At 40.3% G+C, this 22,592-nt stretch overlaps 1 protein-coding gene across 1 annotated transcript in view; it reads right to left on the reverse strand.

Moving 5' to 3' along the window:
• The window catches only part of LOC103265684 (hydrocephalus-inducing protein homolog), a gene marked incomplete at its 3' end in the record, with an annotated part of 243,165 nt that overhangs the window by 57,669 nt on the left and 162,904 nt on the right, over positions 1-22,592 (reverse strand). Inside the window, exons 39-48 of the mRNA XM_021715156.1 lie at positions 22,243-22,411; positions 21,503-21,741; positions 19,756-19,873; positions 11,045-11,249; positions 10,219-10,454; positions 8,294-8,445; positions 8,008-8,197; positions 4,297-4,399; positions 3,799-4,074; positions 2,187-2,329 (exon numbers count right to left, since the gene is read on the reverse strand). Coding sequence (XP_021570831.1) covers positions 2,187-2,329; positions 3,799-4,074; positions 4,297-4,399; positions 8,008-8,197; positions 8,294-8,445; positions 10,219-10,454; positions 11,045-11,249; positions 19,756-19,873; positions 21,503-21,741; positions 22,243-22,411 — 1,831 coding nt within the window. The remainder of the gene's footprint in view (positions 1-2,186; positions 2,330-3,798; positions 4,075-4,296; positions 4,400-8,007; positions 8,198-8,293; positions 8,446-10,218; positions 10,455-11,044; positions 11,250-19,755; positions 19,874-21,502; positions 21,742-22,242; positions 22,412-22,592) is intronic.

Consider the following 22,592-nt stretch of genomic DNA (forward strand, 5'->3'; position numbering starts at 1 on the left):
ATTGTAGAGATGAGGTCTCGCTGCCCAGGCGGGTCTTGAACCTGCGGGCTCAGGCAATCCACTCACCTCAGCCTCCCTAAGGCGCGGAATTACAGGCTGAGCCACTGAGCCCGGCTTGAGAATACAATCTTAAGGACTCTTGATATTCTGCTGGTGATATTCTAGAGAAGGGATGGAGCCAAAAGCCTTGGCAAAAAATCCATCAATCCACCTTGTATCTGTGGATTGACTTAAATATGTATAAGGGGTTCTTAGATGGAAATGTCATAGTAATAACAAGAGCAACTAATATTTATTGAACTGTTACTTGCTTCACACATGATTCTTTTTTTTTTTTTGAGTTGGAGTCTCACTCTGTCGCCCAGACCGGAGTGCAGTGGCCGCTCCCAGCCACCGCAGCCTCTACCTGCTGGGCTCCGGCGATCCTTCCTCCTCAGCCTTCCGAGTAGCCGGAATTACAGGCGCGTGCTACCACGTCTGGCTAATTTTTTGATTTATTGTAGAGATGAGGTCTCGCCTGCCCAGGCGGGTCTCGAACTCGCGGGCTCAGGCAATCCACTCACCTCAGCCTGCCAAAGGCGCGGGATTACAGGCTGAGCCACTGAGCCCGGCTCACACATGATTCTAAACCTTTACACAGTTCTATTAATCCCCACAATAACCTTATGAGAGGCATAGCTATGACAAAGAACTTTGGAACTTGCTTGAGGTCATTCATATTTGAAGAGCTGGATTCAGACCCAGGCAGTTTGGTTCCAAATGCCACACTCTTAATTCATATAATCTATATACATTATGGACTAATAAATACAGTATATTAGCTAGTTCTCAGAAGGTGTTCTGGTGACTCTTGGGATCCCAAGACCTTTTCAGGGGTTCCATGAGGTCAAACTATTTTCATCATAATACAAAAATGTTATTTGACTTTTTCACTCTCATTTTCTCATGACTGTACAATGGAGCTTTCTAGAGGTTACATGACATATAATTTTGCCTTTAATCAAATGCAAAAGCAGAGGTGAGAATCCAGTTGTCTTCTATTAAGTCAGATATTAAAGAGATTTATAAAAATGTAAAATAATACCACTCCTCAATTTTTTGGAATTATAGCAATTTTCAAATTTATATTATATTAACATGTGATGGGTTTATTTTATATTTTAAAATGAATAAATACATGTTTTTAAACATTCTTAGTTTTAATTTCTAATATGATAAGTATTGATAGACATAACTCACATAAACAAAAGCCCTTTGGGATTCTCAATAATTTGGAGCATTTGGCTCCAAATGCCACACTCTTAATCCATATGATCTATATACATTATGGACAGATGAACACAGTATGCTAGCATATAGTAGGGAGGTAGAATCAGTCAGAAGGATTAAAGTGAACTTTACATCCATCCAGGAAGTAAAGCGTATTCCCAATATCACTCAAAGATATAAAGATGTCAAAGCAGAGTCTCCAACAACTCTCCTTGTTCCACCCCTGCAGAGTACGCCCAAGCAGATGTGTGACTATGTATGAACAGCATGACTTGTATTAACTTCTTAGAAGTGGACAATTTATAAAAAGCAACTGCTGACCAGAGGCAATAATCTACTGCAATGGTGTCCTATACCTTGTTCAATGTGAGCTTTTGTTGGCAATTCATAAAATGTGTGCTGTGAGACAATAAGGGTTTAGAAAATTCCAGGTAAAAAGAAAGTTAACTAGGTTTTAATGTGGCAAAGGGCACTGGGAATCTTTAAGACAAAGATCTAATTTACAACATTTTCAAAATCTCAGTTGTCCACAGAGCCCACTACCCCCTTTTTGGTTTTGGTGAAGCACTTTTGAAGGCCTGAGGCTCTAAAGGACACACACCTAAGGGGACACAGGTCCATAATCTGGGAGAAGATGATCAGGACCTATATTCATCTGTACAGGCCTCCACAGAATCCCTCCACATCATCTTTGCAATACTCTTCATTCTCTGTCTTCCACTCTTAATTGGAGGGTGGGGGACATAAAGAACACCCTCTGGTACCAGGTATGAGTGAGGAATGGTTCTTAAGCCATCTCCCAGCTTGAGGTGCATCCACCCTATTCCATACATCCATGGGAAAAGGCTGACTGACAATCAGATCAGAGTTGGCTTAAGCCTAAGGGAGTCTAGAAAACATGAATGACTTTCACTTACCTGTGGGGAGAAAGTAATTGCAGCTAAAAGGGGCCATTCAAATCGCATCACATTCCCTTGGCTGTGATTTGTGACTGTGAAGCTCACATTATAGCTGTGTCCAATGTGGCAGTCTCCAAACTGGATGTGGTCCACCAGAGCAGCTAGGGATTAGAAACAGAAGGCTAGGAGTCCTCCCTGGTCTCCTCTGAGGGTCCACTTCCTTAAGGAGGCAGTACTTGGTAGACATGTGCTTCACCATCAGGCAACCCCCTTTGGATGGTTTATTAAAAAATCTGGAGCTTCTGAGTAGCAAGATTTCTCTCCCAGAGGGATCTACCTACCTATCCACCCATCCACCCACCCATCCATCCATCCATCCATCCATCCATCCATCCATCCATCCATCCATCCACCTTGGCCCTCACCTCCATTTGTACAGAAAACAAGGTCCCCAACTCCATTTGTTTGGTGAGACAATACTATTAAGAATTAGGATTGCCAGATAAAAAGGAGTCCCAATTAAATCTGAATTACAGATAAACAATGAGTAATTTTTAGGATAAGTATGCCTCATGCCATGTTTGGGACAGACTTATACTAAATATTATTCGTAGTTTATGAAATTCAAATTACTGGGTACTCGTATTCTGATTTGCTAAATCTGGCAACCCTATTTAAGTATAAAATCTGATTTCTGAACTTAAATTCAATGCTGGCTCCTGCATGACCCCGATAAGAGAGATGCTGCCCTGTAGCCTCAAATAGGGGTCAAATACCAGATATAGGAGTGCTGATTTCAACTCATGTTGTACAGACTACCTAATGGCACATTACAGGACTGTAATTAAGCTCCAAGAAGAACTGTGGGACTGTATTTATAACTCGTTTTAGAATAAACAGCCATAATTAGGGTGCTTAACAAATGCTTTTTGATGATAACAGTGAAGTACATTTTTTCATACCCCAAATAATATGATCAACTAAATGAAGCTTTTGTGCTCGATAGATTGTAAAATGGCATGTTTGCAGCTTTAATATACACACAAATCACCTAGGGATCTTGTTAAAATGTGGATTCTCATTCAGTAGGTTGGGGTGTGTCTGAAACTTCCATTTCTAACAAGCTCCCAGGTGATGCTGCAGTTGTATGTTCTCAAACTACTCATTGAGTAGTAAGGCTGTGGAGAATGATGTTCTAGAAATGGCCCAAACCTATATCCTCTCTAATTAAATAAGACAGACAATGCTAACCCAAGCCAACTAAAATATATAGATTACAAAGAGGCATTTATTCACTTATTAGTTGAACTGGAATTTGAATATCAAGCTATAAACTCCCTAAAAGCAGAGACTTTCTTATTAATCTTTGCAACTGCAGGGCTCAGTGTGATGCCTGGAACATGCACATGGTGCCAATACATGTTCATTGAGTGAACACTTGAGTAAATAAATGCAAGGATGAATGCAGTGACTAAGCCAGACATGCCAGAACATAGAGTATGAACAGAATGAACAGGACAGTCATTCCTAAATTCTCAAGAAGCTAGCCAGCCTGTTACTTAAATTTCATCCTCATCTAAAATGACCCAAGAGCCAACACTTGTCAATACCTCACTACTGCTTCTCCTACCTGCCACTAAGTCTTCCATATTGTCCTCAATGATCTCTGTGAATTCAGAGATATTTGTGTCAGTGGAAGCCACCAGCCCGTGGATGTTGTCTAAGGTGATGTCATCCTTGTAACCCTCTCCCACCATGTGGATAATGGTTTCCTCATATTGGTTATTGATCACTGACAAGTGGATGATGCCTCTCATTCTCCCAACCTTCTGGGAGTAGAAAAAGACATCGAATTCGGCTGTATCTCCAGGAGAAATAATCAGGGAGGCTGTGTGAGCTTTCTTTGCTGCCAAGAGAAGAAAGAAGATATGATTTAGAACCTGCTTCAAGAAATATGTATCCATAAAAACCTGACTGAAAGGAAAACAGGCCTAGCATGGGAACAAGCCTCAGCTAGAGGCCAGTGGTGATGAGACTGGGCGTTCCTCTCTGGCTGGGCCCTGAGCGGTCCCCTAGCAATCTAACTACTGAGATCCACTGCCCTCTAGAAGCCCTCCCTTCCATTTACCTTTTTCATTTGGTTTGCTTTCCTCTGTGATGTAAATGTATGAGGTAGTGGGCCTTCCTTTCAGGGAAAAGACTCCTAGTTCATCCCGCAGATCAACATGCAGCTGGCAGAAGGAAAGCAGGATTGAATGCTAGGCTCACGGGTTGCTCACGGGCTTTGAGTCTGGGGTGAGATACTGTGCTGTGTTTGGGGAAAGACCCCAAATAGTCATTGCTCCTAGTACTGCTTTTTTTGAGTTTCTTATTAAGAGAGAGAAATAATAAATTTTAGACCTTTAGAGGACAAAAGGAAATCCAATCAGTTCAACCCTTGTTATCTGAGTGAGGAACTAGAGGTCCAAGGAGTGTAGGAAACTTTCCAGATCTCACAGCTAGATAGTGTCAAAATGGGGTTGCTAATGCTTCTGTTATTAACAAAAGCAATTGTCAAATATATGTTGGACTAACAAAATGGAAACGAATACTTGCAATGTTACAAGGGCCTGCATGAATATGAATTCCTAAAATTCAGTATCTCCTAGGTGCTATGCATTAGTTGTCTGATAGTGTCATGTTGAGCATCCTGTCAAGATAAGAGAAAAAAGAGTGAGCATTTGACCTACTTGGAGAAAGGGGTGATTTCTAGCCTGTTGGAAGGGAGATAAGACTAAAGCTATACATCTGACTTTAGGTATGAGAAATCAGGAGACATTGTTAGTAGACAGCAATGCTGGTACTCACAAACAAGATTGAATAATATAAAAAAATGAGACACGAAGATGGAAGAAACAGTGATAACACCTGGGAAGCTTCCAAGATTGAAAAAAAATTAGGTATTTAGAAATAACTTTAATAAGAAACCATATGGAGTATGGAGGAATTATATACAAGAAATATTGACATAAAAGATTTAAATAAATGGGTGGGATCCTAAATATTGTTTCTGGTGAAAAGTCTAAATACTCTAAAGGTAGAAATTTTCCCCAAAATAATTCATAGGCTTCCCAATAGAATTTTTTTTTCTTTCTTGAGTTGGAGTCTCACTCTGTCACTCAGACTGGAGTGCAGTGGCCACTCCCGGCCACCGCAGCCTCGACCTGCTGGGCTCCGGCGATCCTTCCGCCTCAGCCTTCCAAGTAGCTGGAACTACCGATGCGCGCTACCACGCCCGGCTAATTTTTGATTTGTTGTAGAGATGAGGTCTTGCCAAGTTGCCCAGGCGGGTCTCGAATCCGCGGGCTCAGGCAATCCACTCACCTCAGCCTCCCAAAGGCACGGGATTACAGGCTGAGCCACCAAGCCTGGCTCCAATAGAATTTTTTGAGGAACATTATAAAAATAATTCTAAGGTCCATCTGAGAGATTATCAGACAAAAACTGTTAAGACAAATTACAAAAACAGAAAGTGGGTAGGCACGAATTCACTGAACTATATGCTAAAATATTTTATAAAGCCATAGTAATGGAAATAATGCAGGGTAATGGTAAACTAGGTAAACTGAACTCAAGACAGAAAATATATTGCTAGACTAAATACAGAAACAAAGTTAAAAGCATCACAGAGAGACAGTGAAGAATAACTAGACCAAGATCTGTGACAGCACAGTAATCCAGGAAGTCATCCTAACTTTCGGAGTTATTTTTGTCCTAGAGCATTTGCCAATCAGGAAGAGGAAGATGGGAAGCTTATCTGTGACTTTGATGGTTTCTTGGTGCTAACAGGGCAGAAGTCCAAGGGTTGTGAAAGGTGGGAGGAGTGCTTTCTTTGCTCTGGGCTGGGACCCAAAATGTAGGCACCATTAGATGAAAAGGTAACTGGATATAAGCCAACTTTCTCAATGATAGCAATCCTGCTCTGAATCATCTGGGAAGCTACATCTCAAGCTCTAAAACTGGCTTAGGTGATCTTAAATTTCTAGTGCCCCCTAGTGTTGGGCAGAAGTAAATGAAAACTGTCTATGAAGAAAAATATTATTCTTAGTCTAATTGTTTTTAAACAATTTTTCAATTGTGGTACCCAACACATGATCAAAAGATAACCAGGCACATGGGAGACAGGAGAACATGGGCAAGAATGAGCAAAATAGCTAGTATCAGAAACAGATCCACAGGGACTTTGGATTTTGGAATTATCAGTTATAGAGTGCAAAATGGTTACTTTGACAGCTTCAGTGTGAAACTAGGCACCATAAAAATTAATTATGTAGACTTAAAAAAACCCTAATAGATATCCCAGAACTGAAAAGTATAATAGCTTAAGGACGTAATGGAAAGGTTTAACAGCACATTTGATACAGCTAAAGGGAGAGTTAATGAATCAAGACAGGAAAAAATAAATTATGCAAAAGAAAGCCCAGAGAAAATGAACAGAAAATATAGTGAAGTTGAAAGACACAGATGATATAGTGAGGTCTTCCATACATTTAACTGGCATCACAGAAAGAGAGATTAAAGATAATGGAACAGGAGCAATATTTAAAGGCATGTTTAGGAATTTTCCAAAATGGATTTGACATCAATACACAGAATCATGAAACCTGTTGAATTCTAAGGACAAATTAGAAGACATCCACACCCAGACACATCATAGTAAAACTTCAGAAAATAAATACAAAGTGAAAATGTTAAAGGCAGTTATAAGAAAATGCCCTTAAAAGAACATTTTAGGGTTATAGCTGACAGCAGTAACAACAGAAACCAGAACACAATGGAATAATGTCTCCCAACTGCTGAAAGAAAACAACTGCCAACCCAGAATTCTATAGCCAGTAAAAATTTCATTAAAATGAAAGAGAAATAGAGACTGTCAAAAAACTGAAGGAATTCAGAACCAGCAGACTCACATTAAATAAATAATAAAGAGTATTCTTCAGTTAGTAAGAAAAGGATCTCAGACAGAAAATTGGAGATGCAGGAATAAAGAGCAATAAAAGTGATACATATATGGGTAAATCTAAATGAAATCTAATTTTAAAACTATAAGAACAACAGTAAGAGCAATAGGAACAATATCTTGCAGGATTTAAGTTATGTAGAAAACTCAACACCCTCTACAAGTTGTTCCATTACTCTACTCTTTAATTTTTGTCTCCCATTGCTCTTCTACCTATAGCTATGGTCTTGTGAAGCTGGGTGCTTCTTCCTGGGATGCATATACTTCATGCCCACTTGCTGAAATCCAACTATCCTTTCATGCTCTGCTCAAATGTCATTTACAGTAAATTTTCCTTCATTCCCTGATGGGACTAGATCATTCTCAAAGTCCTACAGTCCTCTGAACAACACTTATATGATTCATCACTTTTTGGTAAAATAAACTATAATTTAATCACTGAATCAAAAGTCCCTTTAGATGTTACATCTCTCACCCCAATGAAGTTTCTTTTATTGTCTTGTTTTTTCCTCATTACAAATGCAATGTTTATTATAGACAAAATAAAAAATAAAGAAGGTACTAAAATACCCATAATCCTACCCACTTAGTTTGGTACATGGCATTGTATGCTACTATGCACAGTAGTTATTAGTGTATTGTGTAATCTGGTTTCCTACTTTCCTTGAGGATAGAGACCATGCCAGAATTCCCTCTGCATGTCCCTTACACACAGGTTAATGTATGAGGATGATCAAGGAAGTCCTTACACATTAGGGATGGCAGAGATCACAATGTGAGAAGTCTAACTCCTGAATAATTATTCTCCTTTCTACCCCATGCTTCACCCTCAAATATTACCTGGGCAGGGATGGTGCCATTGTTCTTGAGGATTAGAGGCAGTTTCTCTGAATGACCAAGCAGAAGCCTCTTAAAGAGAAGCAAGGGGCTTCCATATTGGTTATGGAGAATTGGTCGCACAATGGTCACTCGAGGGAGATTCCCCTCACCGGTGATATCGAACACAAGACCTCGGCTTTTGGCCAGGTTGCTGCAGGGAACAAGAAGGTTGAGGCCTGTCAGCCTGGCATGGCAGGAATGACATTCCACGGAGAGTGTGGCCTGTAACCCTGCTAGGAGCTGGTACCTGGGCAAGCCATCCAAGGTAGCCTCAAAGATACACTGGTAGGTCTGCATGGTCTGTGGGGTGAAGGCCACTGTAGCAAAGGCATGTGAGTGACTGGCAACACACATCTTGTTGGGTTCCACTTCAAAAATGTCAGTGATGCGGGCATAAGCCTGGTGAGGGAGAGCAGAGACCAGAGTATGTTAGCTACTTTGCATTTATGATGGGCGTACTTACTTACATAACTACTTACATTACTACTTACATGTCTCCTGTGCAGTGTTCATCTCCATTGCTCGAAGGTGAACTCTCCCTTGACTAAGCTCTGTGGTGGACATGCTTCACTGCCTGCATAGTCACGGTCCCTCAAGCAGCAGCTTAGATATTCTGGCACTCTCCACTGAATACTATCTGGCTGGATTTGGCTAGATCCATGATTTTTGACTCATCTGAACTAAGCCTGTCAATCAGAGATTTCGCTTCATTCTGCAGTAAGCCTTGCTTTGTTTGGGTTAACCTAAGTGGGTTTCTTCTCCTTGTAACTCTAAGAGCCTTGGCTAGACAACCTCCCACAACTCTTCACCTTCTCTCATCACGTGGCTGTGTTTTGGGAATGTAAGCACCCCTGGCATGGCCTTGAAAGGGCTTTTCATTCTCATGGGAAGCAGGTGGGATTCAAGACTGACTAGTTCTTGTTCTTAGAAACTGAGGGCACTAAGGTTTCTTTAGTCTTCCAAGGGATAGCCTTCAGGTATGTAAACTAGGGTGGAGGAGAACATGTTTGCAAATCCTGTTATAAAGTTTCTGTCTAGAAATCAGGCTTGCTCATTTTTTATGTGTTTTTTTTTTCTTTTCAGAATAGGAAGAAAGTTGCCCTTCAGTGTTCCAAATAAGGTTAGAGAATGATGACTGGATATTACCAGGGCCTGAGGGGCCTAAGGGAAGTCATAAAAGAGATTATATAGTCTCCTCAACTGTTACCCCTTTGCATTGACAGTACCCCAGGAATGCACACTATGTATATAGCTCTAGACTGATACCAATCCCCTTGGTGACCTCTCAACCACCATCAGATGTGAACAATGCCTGCTCTGGGGCACAGAGACTTCCTGGGCCCAGATTCCATCTTTGGGCAGAGAGAACTGAAGCAGCCAACATAAGAAGAGGCAATATTTGCTACACAGTGGATTGGAAATTAAGAGTGACAGAAACTCACTGATTAAGCCCTCTCTCAGTATCCTGAATTATCTGTTTCACTATGAGGAAAACAGATTCCAGAATTATCTGATTCAGGGAGAGAAAGCACTTTTGAGCCTGGCAGGCCCTAAGATGGGCACTTATTATTTACACTGTACATGGATGAAGCTTGGATTTCAAACCAGCCCTATATTTCCTAGGCTCTGGAATCTAGGGGAAGAATTTAGCCTTTCTGAACCTCAGTTTCCATAAATGTAAAGTGGAGATAAAAATACAAACCGAAAAGAGTTGTTTTGAAGATGAAATGAGACAATAAATATGTTACTTAGCATAATGCTTAGCACAGGGCCAGGACTCAAAAAAGTTTCACCATTTCACCATATCTTCATAATCTGATATCTTCTAAATCTCCATTACCAGAAGAATATACAACTGGAGGCAGGTCTGTCTGATGCTGGTGTTCATCTTAGGCCCTCCTCACCATACTTTGTCTCTTTTAGGTGTACAGTGAGTACTTAATAAATGAATGAGTTGCTCATTAGTGTGTACCAGTTTATTAGAGAGGTACTCAGAAAAGATACGCACTGGGACAAATGTATGGCTGCTGGTCTAGGGCAAACTGACCAGTTAACCTTACATAACTTCCAGCAGGGCTTAAGAATAATATAACTCCCACTCAGAGCTTCTCAGAGCTCTTTCCAGGCTTTATGCCAAATGTACTGGGCCAGGGGCCATTTGGAGCTTCTTACCTTATTGGAGATAGGCCTAACTACAATGTTGATATCACAGGCAATCTTTCCCACATTACTGATCTTGAACCGAGCCTTGGCCTGATGGCCCACAAGGACATTGCAGAAGATGAACTTGTTCTCATCCTCCACGAACAGGCCCCCACTCTCTGTGGTCTGCAAGATGTTGTGCAGGTTGGGGCTTGTACATATCTGGTGTTCCTCAAATATCAAGGCGTTGTTGTCAGTCACGAAGGCTGGGGAGTGAAGGAAGACTATGAGGTGATGCCTGATGGCCAGATTCCAGCTCTCTGTAATTCTTAATTCAGAGATGTGAACTCTCACAGAGGAGAGTCATGGAGGAGAGGTAGAGGAATTCACACCAGGAGGTGTGAGTGATGGGACAAATTCTATCTTGTCTTCCTTTCTTGTACTGTTATTGCTGGTTGCCATGCCCCAATCAGCCTTTTTCTCCCAATGGTAAGATTGGAGATCTGGGGTGGGTTTTGGAGGGAAGGAGGCAACTGGCCCACCTTGGTTCAAGGCTCCAGGGAGCCTATACTCAAAGCAAGAGGAGTTCTCTCTGCACAGACAACACTATTTATTTGAGAATCCAGGACCAGACTCTGGAAGGCTAGGGTTTGAAGCTGTGCATCTTCCCCTAGGTATGCATGCCGGGGAAAAATATGACTGAAAACACTAGAGGATGTTCTAAGGTCCCAAAGGAAGCAACCCAGCCATATCTTCTAGACACCTTGAGAGAAATTTGCCTGAAGTGTGTGTGGATGGGGGTGAGTCACAAATGAAGACCTTTTAAGTGGTACTGCCCAATCTGAGTGGTCAGTACCTGGCAGGCAGGCTTCAGCCAAAAGAGTGTAAGGAATGCCAGCAGGCTGGTCTGTAGGATCTCGGTCGGAGATATCGATGGCCATAAACTCCTCACACTTTCCCACGGGGTCAGCCACACAGTCAATGGTGATGACCTGCTGTCCTCCAGAAGGGATGGAGCCAAACCCAGGGTACACAGTGAACATGCCATGGGAGAATCGGGCCTGCAGGACAAGGGTGGAAGGGGTGGGTGGGATAGAGGCAGAGTTTGAGACCTTCCAATAGAGCTGTGAGATGGTGTTGAGAGGGACAAGTGGGACCTCTTCTCACAGGTCCTCTCTGGGCCCCTGCTCCTGTCCCCCTAGAGGGACAGAGGGCCTGTGGGGTGAAGTCTTCATGGATAGGCTCTCTCAACGCTTCCTTCTATGTACATTTCTTCTGATCAATCATGTTTAAACTGAAGGTTTAAGGGTACAGACTGTTTCCACATCATCTAACATTTATCCACATGGGAATTTTGAGGTAGAAGGGGTGCAGAATAGAGTAGTATTTAAGATTATGGGTTTTTGAGTCAGATTCTCCCAGGCTTGAATCCCAGCCCTGCTAAATATTAACTGATCAACCTTGGACAAATTGCTTCTCTGAGCCTTAGTTTATTTATTTATAAAATAGGACTGAAACTACTACCCCAGAGATTGCTGGAGACTTAAATGAAAGAGTAGGTGTGAAGCATGTAGCATCACATCTGGCATAGAATAAATGCTGAAAAAAAGGGGTGTTGGTGCAATAGGGCAGGTCCCTGGATGTCCTTGGCTGACCTAGCTTTTCTTCCTCCTGCTTGTAGTTTTCAGGATAACATAGACTGTGCTGAGAATACAATGCTCTGAGATAAAGAACTGTCCAGAACAACTCAGGCTTTGTCCTCATCCCTCCTAGAGTAGGATGTCCTGTCATGTTTTAGCCTAGAGTTTCATGTTTTCCCTGAGGTATAAAACCCAGGTCGGAATGATTTTGGGGTCGCTTAGCTGCAGTGTGAAGAGAGGCACACACAGGCAAGACGCTATCTGCCCTAGGCAACTTTCTTGAACCTTAGGGGACCAGCTCGCCATGAATCCTAGGCTTCTATTTGTTCTTGCTACTATCTATGAATGATAAACTTGCTTTACATACTTGTGTGAGTGTTCTGTCTCACTGGTCTCACACTCTGGGAGTTTGGTTTGTGCAAAACTCAACTGGCAGCTGAGGTTTGTGCAGGACTTCCTGCTAGATCTAGGAGCCCTAACAGACATCAGTGAGATGGTTAGAATCTTTCCCTGAGAGTGATACCAGTGTATGGTATTGAGGAGGTGTTTGGACTTCTCTCCTAGGACTGATAACTGGTGCACTGTATTCCTCTCCTAGAAACTGATATTGATGCATGGTATTCTGCTTTACAGTCAGCATGCACTTCTCTGGAGATTTCCTCTTCTTGCTCAGTCTCAGAAATCTGCCAAGGGGCAGTCTGACTTAGAATATGCCTCTCTAGGGCTCCTACACCATTTCTTCCAATGGCAAGATCCAAGATCTGGGGTAGGATTTAGAAGGAAGAAGCTATTTGGCTCATTTTGGTTCAAGGCTCCAGGAAGCCTATAGTCAAACAAAGGAGAGTTCATCCTGAAATCTACCACAGTGGTAAGGGGGTGGGTGTGGACTTTGTGCTTGATGGAGTTTCAACCGAATTGTCTGTCTTTCCCTCAGAGATGAACTCTCTCCACTGACCTGTCCCCCCATCCACACCAAATCCTTTTGGGCATGTTTTATCATAATGCTATGTTAGAAAGTGATTTTTTCTGACAATGCTCAGACGTAGACTCTGGATTCTTCAGGATATCAGGAACTTTCCCCAATTCTCATCATGGCCGCTGTAAGTGGCTGGGTAGGTGGTACACTGCATACCTCAAGTGGACACTCTTCATATATGTGTCTATGTGGATGGAGCCCTTAGCATTGTGCATTATGATGGCATAGGCACACATGAAAGCCACTATTTACCTAACTTGATTACTGCTTACTAATTACCTATTATATGCTAGGAGGTCTTGGGCACTTAGGATTACCCGATAAATCATCCAGGTTTAGAGAAGAGGAAGGTTGGTGGATAGTTAGAAAATGGTACAAGTAAGGTCACAGAAAGGTCACAGTGAAGGCAAAAAACAGCTGAAATAAGTGGACTTGACCTAGCAAGCTGGGAGAAAGGGAAATGGTGGTCAGAGAAAGGAATCTTGGGCATCAAGAGTTCAGAAGCACCTCAATTTCCTATGAGATCCAGGGTGAGTTGCCAAGGTGGAGGAGAGGACAAGGCATTGAAATTGAAAGGAAAGGTATTGGAGAAGATTTCATTGAAGGCTGAGAAGATATAGTAGGTGAAGAAGGCAAAAAATATATGTAAATATCTATAGAAGAAATCAAAGTTATAGAAACATTTGGAAAATTATGTATGTCAATTAATTAGAAGGCTTCTGTTGGGAAGAGAAAACTACTAAAAAGACATTCTAAAAAAACATATAGAAAACCCAATTCAATTCAATCAATAATTATTGGTGTTCATAGAGTACAGAGTACCTACTTCTCTTATTTTTGCCTTCAATGCAGATATGGTGGCTGGAGCTGCAGCAGCCATCTTGGAACCATGAGGGAAAGGCCAAGAGAATCACAAATGTCAATAAATTATTAAACCAACACCAGCAATTGCCTACTCTATTTAAATATACTGTATTTATTTAAACCACTAATGTTGGATTTTCTGTTATTTGCAACTAAACACAGTTCTGATATTCAAATCAAACACATTCTCCATAGTGAAGTCTTCAGTGACTCTTCACAGCTACCAGGAACAGCAAGACTTCATTCTTCTATCTTTCTGCAGTCTATCCCTTTACACACATCTCAATTATCATATTTACTGTCTTGCTTAACAATTGCTCATTCACCCTGTTCTTTTGTAATTATCTAAGATATTTCCTTTACATTCATTTAAAATCATATTAGACAGCATTATAATTTTGCTTCAATTGACAAACATAGCTTAGAAAATCCAAGAGGAGAAGGAAAGTCTATTGAATATACCCATATTATTGCTTACTGTGTATTTTCCTCCTTCTTGACGTTCCATGATTCCTTCTTTTATTATTTATTTTCTTTTTAGAGAAATTCCTTTAACCATCCTTTTAGGGTAAGTGTACTGGTGACAATCTTTTAGTTTTCCTTCATTTGAGAAAGTTAATTTTTTTCATTTATCCCTGATAATTTTTTTTTTTGCTGAATATAAGATTCTGGGTTCACAGTTGTGTTTTCTGTGCTTGCAAAATATTAAGCCACTTCTTTCTGGGTCTCTATGGTTTTTAATCAGCTGTCATTCAATATTCATTTCTCTCGCAATGTGGTCAAGATTTTAAAATTTGTATTTCATTTTCAGAGGTTTGACTATGATGTGTGTTGGTATGTATTCCTTTAGGTTTGTTCTATTTGGGGTTTGTTGAGATTTTTGAGTCTGTAGGTGTATATCTTTTGCCAAATTTATTTATTTTTTAATTTTTAAACATATTTTTTATTTTAAAATTGTGGGGTACGGTTAAGGGTTAGGTATACAAATATGCATCATTCAGGCATCCTTGTTGATAAGGGGTGTCCCCCATCCCCAGACAGATATTGACTACCGTTAATCCCACCTCCCTTCCCTTCCCGGCCCTCCCATAGTTTCCTGCCACTGTCAATCCTTTTCTTATAGTATTATGATGGATATTCAAGGTCCACTTATGAATGAGAACATGTGATACTCAGATCTTTGTTTCTGTGAGAGATCACACAGCATTATAAACTCTAGTTCCATCCAGGTTGCTGTAAAGTTCATGATTTTATGACTGCATAGTATTCCATCGTGTATAGGTACCACATTTTTAAAATCCAGTCCTCTTTTGATGGACAGCATGGTTGGTTCCAGGTTCTTGCAATTGTGAACAATGCTGCGATAAACATATGTGTGCAGGTATCTTTTTTATAGAGTGATTTGAGTTCTTCAGGGTATATTCCCAGTTGGGAGATTGCAGGGTCATATGAGAGGTCGATATTTAGAGCTTTTAGGAATTGCCACACTGCTTTCCACAGAGGTTGCACTAGTTTACACTCCTACCAACAGTGCAGAAATGTTCCCTTTTCATCACATATCCTCTCTAGTATCTGTTATTTTTTGAGTTATTGATAAACACCCTTATGGAAATTGGAACTGGCATCCAATTCCTGAACAAAACCCGAAACGCATGGGCCATAAGAGACAAGATAGACAAGTGGGACCTCACTAAACTGACAAGCTTCTGCAAAGCCAAAGAAGCCATCAAGAGAGTAGGGAGACAGCCCACAGACTGGGAAAAAGTATTTACCAACTCCATGTCTAACAAAGGTTTAACATCTTGGATCTACAAGGAACTCAAACATGCTAAAAAGAAAAAAACAAACAACCCCATTACAAAGTGGGCAAAAGATATGAACAGACACGTCTCAAAAGAAGACATACGAGCGGCCAACAGACACATGAAGAAATGTTCAACCTCACTAATCATCAAGGAGATGCAAATTAAAACTACACTGAGATACCGCCTAACTCCAGTCAGAATGGCCATTATCAATAACTCTTTTGCCAAATTTAGAACGTTTTCAGTCATTATTTCTTTAATACTTTTCAGCCCCACGTTTTCAGTCATTATTTCTTTAAATACTTTCAGCTCCACTCTCTTTTAAAAAATAACTTTCTGGAACTCCAAAGACAGGAATATTAGATCTTTTGTTATAATTCTTATATACATGGTTCATTCTTTTTTTTCTGCCTCAGACTCAAATAGATTTTCAATAGATTCAAAACACAGTCTATTTTCTCTCTGCTGTTTAGAATGGGCAGCATAACAGTCTCCCAAAGATGTCTACATCCTAATCTCTGGACTCTGTTACTATGTTACTTTACATGGCAAAGAAACTTTGTTGACATGATTAAATTTAGAGCCCAATGATGGGGAGATTATCCTGGGTTATCATGGACCCTCTATAATCACAAGGCTTCTTAGAGATAGAAGAGAGCTAGAGGGAGCTGTGACTATGGAGGAAGCTGGAGTAATGTGATGTGAAAAGGACTTGATTCACTTTTATCGGCTTTGAAGATGGTAGAAGGGGACCACAAGCCACAGAATGTGGACAGCCTATAGAAGTTGGAAAAGAAAAGGAAATGGGTTATTCCCTGGAGTCTCCAGAAAAGAACATAGCCCTGCCAACAACTTGATTTCAGCATTTCTTCCCTACAGAACTGCAAGACAAAAAATTTGCATTGTTTTAAGCTACAATTGGGGGTAATTTGTGGTGGGAACAATAGGATTCCTACTGTCTGTATTCAAATCCATGAATGCTTTCCTCTGTCCCTACCATTCTGTTGTTGAAACCATCTGCTGAATTTTAAATCTTGGTTATTTATTTTTCAATTCCAAAATTTCCATTTGGTTCTTCTCTTATCTTCTCTTTTTTTGTTAAGATAATGTTTTCATTTTTTCCATTGATGCTTATAATTGTGCATTGAAACATTTTTATGTTGGTTGTCTTTTCTGAGAATTCTCTTTAAAATTTATTTTATTCATTTTTATATTTATTTATTTACCTTTTTTATTATATTAAAGATGTGGGGTACAATTCAGGGTTAGGTGTACAAATGTTGATTATGCAGGTACCCTTGTTGATGAGGTGTGTCCCTCTCTCCCCTGGGAATTTCCCTCAACTGCCAATCTCACCCTCCCTCCCCTGACAGTTTCCCACTACTGCAAGTCCCTTTCTTATAATATTATAGCTGTTCAAGTTCTGCTTATGAGTGAGAACATATGGTACTCTGTTCTTTGTTTCTGTGATAGCTCACTGAGTACGATGGACTCTAAATCTATCCAAGTTGCTGCTAAGTTCATGTGTTTGTCCTCCTTTATGGCATCATAATATTTCATTGTGTATATGTGCCACATTTTTTAATCCAGCCCAGCTCTGATGGGCAGCATGGTTAGTTCCATGTTTTTGCTATTGTGAATAGAGCTGCAAGAAGCATACATGTGCAGGTATCTTTTTTGTAGAATGATTTGAGTTCCTCCAGGTATATTCCCAATAGGGGAATTGCTGGGTCATATGGAAGATCAATTTCTAGTTCTTTCAGAAATCACCACACTGTCTTCCAAAGAGGATGCACTAGTTTGCATTCCCACCTGCAGTGTAGAAACGTTCCTTTTTCTCCGCATCCTCACCAGCATCTGTTGTTTGTTTTATTAATGATGGCCATTCTTACTGGGGTTAGGTGGTATCTCAATGTGGTTTTGATTTGCATTTCTCTGATGATAAGTGAGGTTGAGCACTTTTTCATGTGTCTGTTGGCTGTCCGTATATCTTCTTTTGAGAAGTGTCTATTCATGTCTTTTGCCCACTTTTTAACAGGGCTGTTTGTTTTTTTCCTTTCAGCGCATTTGAGTTCCTTGTAGATCCTAGATGTTTGGCCTTTGTCAGCTAGACAGTTGGCAAATATTTTTTCATTCTGTGGGCTGTCTCCCTCCTCTCTTGATGGTTTCTTTTGCTCTGCAGAAGCTCAGTATTTGATAAGGTCCCACTTGTCTATCTTATTTCTTAAGATGTGGGCACTTAAAGTTCTGATCAGGAATTGGTTGCTAGTTCCAATTTCCATAAGGGTGTCTCCTGAGTTTTCTAAGATTCTTATAATTTGAGGTTTTATGTTTAGGTCTTTAATTCATTTAGAGTTAATTTTTGTGTATGGTGATGGGTAGGGGTCCTGTTTCAATCTTCTGCATGTGATAAGCCAGTTTTCCCAGCACCATTTTCTGAATAGGTTCTCTTCTCTCCAGTGGTTGCTGTTGGAGACTGTCAAAGATGAGTTGGTTGAGAAATTGAGGCTTTGCTTCCGGAATCTCTATTCTGTTCCATTGATTTATATGCCTGTTCTTGTACCAATACCAGGTATTGATACTGTAGCCTTATAGTAAAGTTTGAAGTCTGGAAGTGTGACACCTCCTGCTTTGTTTCTTTTGCTAAGGATTGTTTTGGCTATTCGTGGTTGTTTATGTTTCCATATGAATTTGTGTATTGTCATTTCCAGGTCTGAGAAGAATGATGTTGGTAGCTTAATGGGTACTGCATTGAATTTGTAGATTGCCTTTGGTAGGATGGACATCTTAACAATGTTGATTCTTCCTATCCATGAGCATGGAATATTTTTCCACTTGTTTGTGTCTTCTTGAATTTCTTTGAGCAGTGTTTTGTATTTCTCATTGAAAAGGTCTCTGGTTAGGAAAATGCCGAGGTATTTAAGTTTTTGTGTGGCTATTGTGAGTGGAATTCGATAGTTCTAACACTTCTGTCATCTCAATGTTGTTATCCAGTGTCCATTTTCCTTTAGTTTGAGATCTTCTTGGTTCTTGGGATGATGAGTGATTTTCAACTGAAACCTGGACATTTTGAGTGGTCTTATTTAAACCTTTTGTCTGAGCTGGCACTACTTTGGCAGAGGAAGGGAAGGTACTACTGCCTTGCTATTGTCAGGTGGGGGCAGTAGTCCAGATTCCCCGCTTGGACTCCTCATCACTACTGGGCAGAGCTGGGTGTTCTAGCTCCCCACTAGTCTTCAACTGATACTTCCCTGTTAGGGAGGGCTAAGAGTGCCTTTTTACTGTTCCACTAATACCCAGGGGATGGAGAAGTCCTCTGATACTATTCCAGCAATGGAAGGGGAGGAATGACCCATTATTGCTGGGTTGGGTTAGAAGTCAAGGTTCCCCATGTGGTGTCCTTGTAAACAACAGTTGAGGTGGTAGGGGGTCCTCATTACTATGTGGTGGGAATAAAAGTCTTGATTTCCCACTTAACTTTCTCTGACATCACCCTGGCAAGGTGGTTGATGCATCTCATGACAGCTTGGATAGAGTGGAAGTCTAGACTCCCTACTTGGCCTTTGCTAGCAGGGGAGGAGTAGGGTCAGCAATTTTTCTTTGGTGTTTGGTTGGAATAGAACAATTACTATCTAAAAGTTTTCTCTTTCTAGGCTGCCCTTTTCATGATCCTTGGGCTAATGGGGGTAGGTTTTTGTTGGGGCTTGTTTTTTTTTTTGTCTGTGTCAGGGTTGCTGGCTTTTTCGGTGCCCAGTCTGGAATATATGAAGCAAAAATAAAACTTGAGAACTCATCACCTTGATGTTCCTTGGGTCCCAAAGACCCTGGCTGGCCCGGGTTTTTCCTTCTACCTTTTAGAGTCTATAGTTTGTTCTATATATAATGGCCAGGATTTCTAGTTTTACTTTGTTGGGAAGAATATGGAAAAGTATATCCACTTGATCTTACCAGAAGCAGAAGTCCTCAAATCTCCTTTTATTTAAACCTGTTTGTATGAGATTCTGTTTCTTATAAACAAATGATTCTTGATTAAAGTACATATGAAGAGTTAAAATAAGTTTAAGGCAATGGGGAGCCAATGAAGGTTTTAAAGCAAAAGAGGATATCCAAATTAAAGGTCATAACACTTTAGCTTAAAATGAAAGTCACATTTCAATATAATTACTTAATATTCCTGCTATAGTAGATTCAAATTCTGTTATGCTAAGGGAGGTATTTGGTGATGAGAGCTAGTTGGGAGTGGCCTTATTGGGTGTCTGTGAGCAAGAAATCAGGCACTTACCTGGTTTGTGATGTTTACTTCTTTCTGAGTCGAATCAGAGAACTTGGCTGCTTTGGAAGGAACGGACTTGTAGAAGCTCTCGCTTTCCCGGGATCTTGCATGTCTGATATGGCTGGTTCTGATTAAAGAAGCAGGAGTAATACCCTCAAGTTGGGGGGTGACATTAGATACCATCTAACTGTATGCCTGCAAGGGCCCTTCTCCTAGGAATGGGGAAAGGTGTCCTTCTTTGCCCACGAGGGCACTGAAGTAGGCAGTTAGCTTGTTAATCACTGACAAAACTCATTTAGCAATTTTAGGGAAAGTTGCAGTAATTATACTTATCAAATAAAATTTATAAGGACATTGAAAATTACTGCAAGAAAATAATAAAATTTAAAAGGCTTCGTGAGTTTACTGGAAAGCAGTGTGTGGAAAATTACCTGTGGATATCAAATCTTTCACCTAATCTCATTTACAAAATAAAATGGCAAATACATTAAGCTCTGTCTCCTTTCTTCTCATATATGGGTATGATGTTTTTAAGATTTAGTATAAGCAGTATTTAAATATAGGCTTTAGTAACTGTTCACATCCCTTGAAGCTAGTTTATCCAATAATCAGTTTGCCTAGAGACCAGTTCATCTAAAATATTCAAATGTATTTGAAGTGCATCTTTTTTTTTGAAGTACATCTTAAATTTTTGAGATATGTTTTTAAACATGTTCGAGCATTCACTTGCTTAATGACCAGAACACCTGAAGTTCAACCCCCTTTTATGTGTCTTGCATGAATTTGTGCAAGCTAAAATAAAAAATAAAATAAAAATCATTGAAAGCAAAACACAGTGAAATTGTAATTATTATAAACATTATTACATTATTATAAAGTAAATTGTAAAAAATAAGCTGAGATTAAATTTGGAAGAAAGAGATCTTAGACAATTTAACCTCAGATTGTACAAAATGTTCAAATTTTGACAGTATAGAAAGAATAGTTACAAAAATATGAAACAACTACAAACAACGTAAAGCTGTATGTCTGATTTAAAACAATTATAGAAAGTCAAAATTAAATCAGTAATACCTAGGGAATTGGTAAAATCATCAATATTTGGCCCCCTAATAATATGACAGCTCAAGGGAGGCTAAAAGCACTCAAAAGGTCAATTGTTTCTGGTGAAATCAGAGCCGCCTTTTGAAGAACATAGAGTTTCATTGTTGGAACAACTATTAAGGTAGCTGTTGTGATAGTGTCTTCATGGGGAGAAGGCAATAACAGTCCCTGGTAGACTGAAGATATCACCACACTTTCTCTTTTCCATATTTACAGGGTAGTCTTTGGCATCCCCCATAATGAAGCACAACTACAACTTCTTTGATTTAGCTTGCTATCATAATAGTCCCTTGACAGCCTATAGAATGATAGACAGGACCATGATCTAGTAAGTCTCTCAGCGTACTAGAAGCACCAGGACAACAGACAAAATCCCAGGCAGAAGATTTTACATGTGTTTGACTAAAATGTATTATATAGTATTATATAGTCTACACAAAACATGAAATCTGGAGTTAGAAGAGGTGGGTTCAGAACAAAGATCTACTGGTGGTATCTTGCATAATCCTGGATAAGCCATTTCTGAATGTTAGTGACCTTACCCACTAATGGGGATTGGGTGAATTTAGATACGATATACAAAAGTTCTTTGTAAACCATAGAGCATTAATTAACCAAGGAATGAAACGAGTTATATAAACACTTGTCTTACACTTTCTTTTGATGATTGGGGCTTTCCCCTGTCAGTCTGTAAAGGGCAAACTTGAAGTCAGTGATGCCTTGATTTTCTATTGTTAAGGTGGTGCTTTTACGAGTGCCACAGATCAAAGCTCCAAAGTTGATGATGGAGGAGGGACTGATGTTGTATTTAGAGTAAACAGCATTCACAGAAAACTTAATCGGGATACTGGCAATGATCTCACCTCCTTCTGCAATATTGGGCTCAATAACCTAGAAAGGGAAAAAGAATTAGGAAGTCAGTCATTGGTATAGCTACAGAGGTCCCATGATTATCTATCTACTCCTTTGCTGCTTTCATCACTAACATGAAGCCAAGTTCTTCATTTCACTCTTTGTATCACTGCATCCACGATGATATTAACAAACACTAACAGAGCATATCATGCACCAGTCAAGGGTCAATATGGACCAACTTTGCCTCTTGTTTTTATCACTTGATGACAGGACCCAGCTTCCTTGACTCTAATGCTGCACAAAGACTCAGGGGCACACTTCCTCTCTGGCTTTCTTTGTTTTTGATGAACTTGCAAATTCCCCTCTGGATCCAACCATGCCTGCTAGTTGGGACAAAATTCTGATGTATCCTATCTGGTTGCCACTCAGACCAACTCTTCCTTTCCCCTGCTGGAGCATGGATTAGATCATGTATCCTTTCAACAGTATGCCCACAATCCTGCCATTGAGTCAGCCTCTCCCTTTGAGCTCTCTTACCTGACAGCGCAGAACAGGCTGGTGCTCAATCTTCACTTCCTTTTTTGCACAAAAGAATACCTGGACATTTGTGGATTTTTCTGTTGGGGTCAGTGAGCCCTTTTTGGGTTGGACTGATATCATGGAATTTACGTTGGCTGCTGAAATACCTAAGGAGTCCACAGAAAAGCTGAAAGACAAGAATAAAAAGTCAGTTTATCTAGGGAACCCAAGATACTAGAGAGGAGATATTAGACTGTTGAGTGCCCACCATGTCTTCAGCCCTGTTCAACCACTATGCCCAGCAGTGTCTACTGTGCTTTGTACTCTATGCCATCCCCTCTTTGACCAGGGTTGATGGGGTCAGGAAT

Source organism: Carlito syrichta, unplaced genomic scaffold (assembly GCF_000164805.1).
Source record: "Carlito syrichta isolate Samal-C Ts95f unplaced genomic scaffold, Tarsius_syrichta-2.0.1 Scaffold306751, whole genome shotgun sequence".
Lineage (NCBI taxonomy): Eukaryota > Metazoa > Chordata > Mammalia > Primates > Tarsiidae > Carlito > Carlito syrichta.